This window comes from Apodemus sylvaticus, chromosome 17 (genome assembly GCF_947179515.1).
Source record: "Apodemus sylvaticus chromosome 17, mApoSyl1.1, whole genome shotgun sequence".
Lineage (NCBI taxonomy): Eukaryota > Metazoa > Chordata > Mammalia > Rodentia > Muridae > Apodemus > Apodemus sylvaticus.
Genome location: NC_067488.1, coordinates 79,788,228 through 79,792,484, shown reverse-complemented (window position 1 = coordinate 79,792,484; position 4,257 = coordinate 79,788,228). Strand labels below are relative to the sequence as shown.

The 4,257-nt window shown below is 48.4% G+C and overlaps 2 protein-coding genes across 2 annotated transcripts; both read left to right on the top strand.

Moving 5' to 3' along the window:
• Positions 1-551: 551 nt before the first annotated feature.
• LOC127667435 (igE-binding protein-like) lies at positions 552-2,381 on the top strand. Its single transcript, XM_052160402.1, has one exon. The coding sequence runs from the start codon at positions 552-554 to the stop codon at positions 2,379-2,381; it is 1,830 nt and encodes a 609-aa protein (XP_052016362.1).
• On the top strand, positions 2,381-3,148 carry LOC127667434 (endogenous retrovirus group K member 7 Pro protein-like). Its single transcript, XM_052160401.1, has one exon. It carries the CDS (start codon positions 2,381-2,383, stop codon positions 3,146-3,148), a length of 768 nt encoding a protein of 255 aa, XP_052016361.1.
• The last annotated feature ends 1,109 nt before the right edge of the window (positions 3,149-4,257 follow it).

The following is a 4,257-nucleotide window of genomic DNA, read 5'->3' as shown; positions in this document are numbered from 1 at the left end:
TTTTTGCGCCAAATCCCTGCCCGTCCTGGGGCACTCGAATGAGGTCATGAGTAAACAGCCAATCAGGTGTGTACATGTCACACCAAGGGGTATATAAACGGCGTCCATGTTGGGTGCGGGGTCTCCCTCCACGAAAAGCGTCAGTAAAGCTTGGCTGCAGAAGGATCCTAAGTGTGCCGCGTTGTCCTTGCTGGAGAGATGGTAGCACGGGACATCTGGTGCCGAAACTCGTGATACGCCTTATCATCACCGACACCGAGGAGACCCCCTGGTTAAGGTCACGGGGTGGATTCAGAACTGCAGTGATACGCTAAGGCTCTAAGAGGCATGTCTTTCTTTGGCCTTGATCTCTCCCACCTTTCTCCTTAATTAGCGGGGGCAATTGAAGCCTTCCCGATTGTTTTTGTGGCACTCATCCTTTTTCTTTTGGTTTCATTTTGCTTCCACCGGCCTTGATGTTAAATCATCATCATTAGGCACAGTCAGACGGATGTAGATAAGCCGCAGTGCCAGCCCGATACATAAGTCTCTCCTGTAGATAAAGGAGCGGTATGGGGACTTCACATTCAGTGGTCACGGCGCTGCAGTCTCTTCTGAGACAGCGCAATCTGAAGGTCTCAACAAAAACTCTAAATTGTTTTGTCAGGGAGGTGGATCGTGTGGCACCCTGGTACGCATGTTCCGGGTCGCTAACGCTTGCTTCATGGGAGAAGCTGGAGAGAGACCTAATTAGAGAACAACAGGCTGGGAAACTAAAAGCAGGGACGATGCCACTGTGGAAGCTTGTGAAATCATGTCTTGAGGATGAGAAATGCCGTTTGTCCATAAAAGCAGGGCAGGAGGTTTTGGAAGAGATTCAGGACAGTCTGTCAGAAATAGAGTGGTGTAAAAGGACCGGTGTGGTCAAAAGTAAAAAAGGTGCACCTAAGAAAAAAGGCCCTTCCAAGGACTCTAGATCTGTGGAAGTGATAGACAAGGGAAAGGACGCCCTGGGAGAGAAAGGTGGAGCAGAAACAAAGAAAGGCAGGCGGGAAAGTCTGTATCCGTTTAGAGAGCTGGAGGCCCTAAACCTAGGCAACTCAGATGATCCTGACACAGATGAACTTAGTCCCTCCGAAGAGGAGGAATTGGAAGATGAGGTAGCTCAGCACGAGAAGGAGAGATACCGTTCAGACGATGCATGGCATATTAAGACGGGGAGGGGCAAGAACAAAGGCCACATGACCTCACGACCTCAAGGTCCCGCTGCACCTCTGCCTTATGCGGAAGCATATGGGTTAGATTCGTTCCTCTCCCAGAAGGAACGGAGAAAGCTGCAACTGGCTTTTACAGTTTTTGAAGAGGAAGCAGGGGCTCGAATCTTTGCCCCGTTAGTGTTCCGTGAGATCAAAGAACTTGCAGAGTCAGTCCGTAATTATGGGATTACTGCCAATTTTACTATCTCATTGGTGGAGCGGCTGAATGATCAAGCCATGACTCCCAGAGACTGGCAGACTGTGGCCAAGGCTGCTTTGCCTAATATGGGTCTATATATGGAATGGAAAGCCCTTTGGTACGACCTTCTGCAGACCCAAGCTAAGGCTAACTCTGCGGTTGGAGGGGATCAGAGACAGTGGACCTTTGAACTCCTGACAGAACAAGGACCCTTTGCTAATAATCAAACCAATTTTGCCTGGGGTGCTTATGGGCAGATATCTACTGCCGCCATTAGGGCTTGGAAAAGTCTCTCAAAGAGAGGAGACCCAGGAGGACATCTAACAAAAATTGTTCATGGCCTACAGGAACCATTTTCAGAATTTGTGGCTAGAATGGCAGAGGCTGCAGGGAGGATTTTTGGAGATCCTGAGCAAGCCATGCCCCTGATAGAGCAGCTGATTTATGAACAGGCTACTCAAGAATGCAAAGCTGCTATAGCCCCTAGGAAAAGTAAGGGTCTTCAGGACTGGGTGAAAGTTTATAGAGAACTTGGGGGTCCTCTCACTAATGCTGGTCTTGCTGCTGCTATCCTTCAGAGCCAAAAGGGCTCGAGGGTAGGAGAACAGAAGACATGTTTTAACTGTGGCAGGACTGGGCATTTAAAAAGGGACTGCCGGGCCCCTGGTAAGAAGAGGGTGCCTGGGGTTTGCACCAGATGCGGAAAGGGCTATCACTGGGCCAATGAGTGCTGCTCGGTGAGAGACATCAGGGGCCGGTCACTGCAGCCTGCTCCTGCCTTGGCTGGAGAAGAAGGCGATGGTCCAAAAAACGGGCGCCAGGGCCCCAGGTCTCAGGGCCCCAATACATATGGGACTGCAACAAACCGGTGGGGGATACGCAACTCCGTAGAGCAACTCAGGGATCGGGTGGACTGGACCTCCGGTCCACAGCCCGATTCATGCTGATGCCCCAGATGGGAATTCAGCCCATACCTACGGATTTTAGAGGGCCTTTGCCAAGAGGAACCGTAGGATTAATTCTGGGCCATTCTTCCCTCACTATGAAAGGACTTGTCGTTCACCCTGGAGTTGTGGATCAGGATTACGAGGGGGAACTTCAGGTTCTCTGCTCCAGCCCTCAGGGCGTTTTCTCTATCTCATCAGGTGACGGGATTGCCCAATTAGTGGTTTTACCTGGTCTGCATGACCAGTATCCCTCCTCTGGCCCCCCTCGAGGGACCCAGAGGTTTGGCACCTCTGGCAGTGATTTAGCCTATTTGGTAGTGAACCTTGACACCCAGCCCGTACTGGAGCTTCAGATAGAAGGAAAGTCCTTTAAAGGCATTTTAGATACCGGGGCAGACAAAAGTATTGTTTCTTCTTGTTGGTGGCCTAAGTCCTGGCCACTGATAGAATCGTCCCACCCCCTCCGGGGGTTGGGCTATGAGGCAAGCCCCACCATCAGCTCACGCCCCTTAAGGTGGCGCTCCCTAGAGGGACAGTTGGGAGAATTCACTCCCTTTGTTCTCCCTCTTCCTGTCAACTTATGGGGGAGGGACATATTGCTAGGTCTGGGGCTAACCTTAACGAATGAATATTTGCAACAAGCAATGGGTATCATGAGAAAGATGGGTTATAGAGAAGGGAAAGGATTAGGAAAAGAAGAACAGGGAAGACTAGACCCACTTCCCCAAGAAGGAAATGTCGGAAGGCAGGGCCTGGGTTTTTTCTAGGGGCCATTGAGGGCGTTATGCCCATACCCTGGCTCACAGAGGAAGCTGTATGGGTTCCTCAATGGCCTCTAACCTCTGAAAAATTGGAAGCTGCTATTAAGCTGGTTGATGAACAATTACAGCTTGGTCATTTAGAACCTTCTACCTCACCATGGAACACTTCTACTTTTGTAATTAAGAAAAGATCAGGGAAGTGGAGACTTCTCCATGATCTGAGAGCCATTTATGCACAGATGCGTCTATTTGGCTCGATCCAGCGAGGCCTACCCTTGCTTTCTGCCTTACCTAAGCAATGGGAGATAATAATCATAGATATTAAGGACTGTTTCTTTTCCATTCCCTTGTGCCCACAAGATAGACAAAGGTTTGCATTTACTATACCAGCTATTAATCATTTTGAGCCAGATAAGAGATTTCAATGGAAAGTTCTACCTCAGGCCATGGCCAATAGCCCCACCATGTGCCAATTATATGTACAGTTAGCTCTTGAACCCATAAAGAAACGCTTTCCTTCTCTGCTTCTTGCTATTTATATGGATGATATTTTAATATGTAATAAAGATTTGGATGTTCTACAGGAAGCGTTTCCCATTTTATTGAAAGCTTTAGAGCAATGGGGATTGCATGTAGCCAGAGAAAAGGTGCAGATTGCAAAAATGGGATCCTTTTTGGGGTCTGTAATTTATCCTGACAAAATAGTTCCTCAGAAATTGGAGATTCGCAGAGATCACTTGCGTACATTAAATGACTTTCAAAAGTTGCTGGGGGACATAAATTGGCTGAGGCCATTTTTTAAGGATTCCTTCTGCTGAGTTAAAACCCTTATTTGATATTCTGGAAGGAGATCCTCATATCTCCTCTCCGAGAGCATTAACACCAGCTGCAAGCCAGGTCTTGCAAATTGTGGAAAATGCCCTACAAGATGCCCAATTGCAGCGCATTGATGAAACTAAGCATTTTGATTTATGTGTTTTTAAAACTATACAACTACCGACAGCCGTCTTATGGCAAGATGGGCCGTTATTATGAGTTCACCCCAATGCTTGTCCTGCTAAAATAATAGACTGGTACCCTGATGCAGTTGCACAACTTGCGCTGCGCGGGATCAA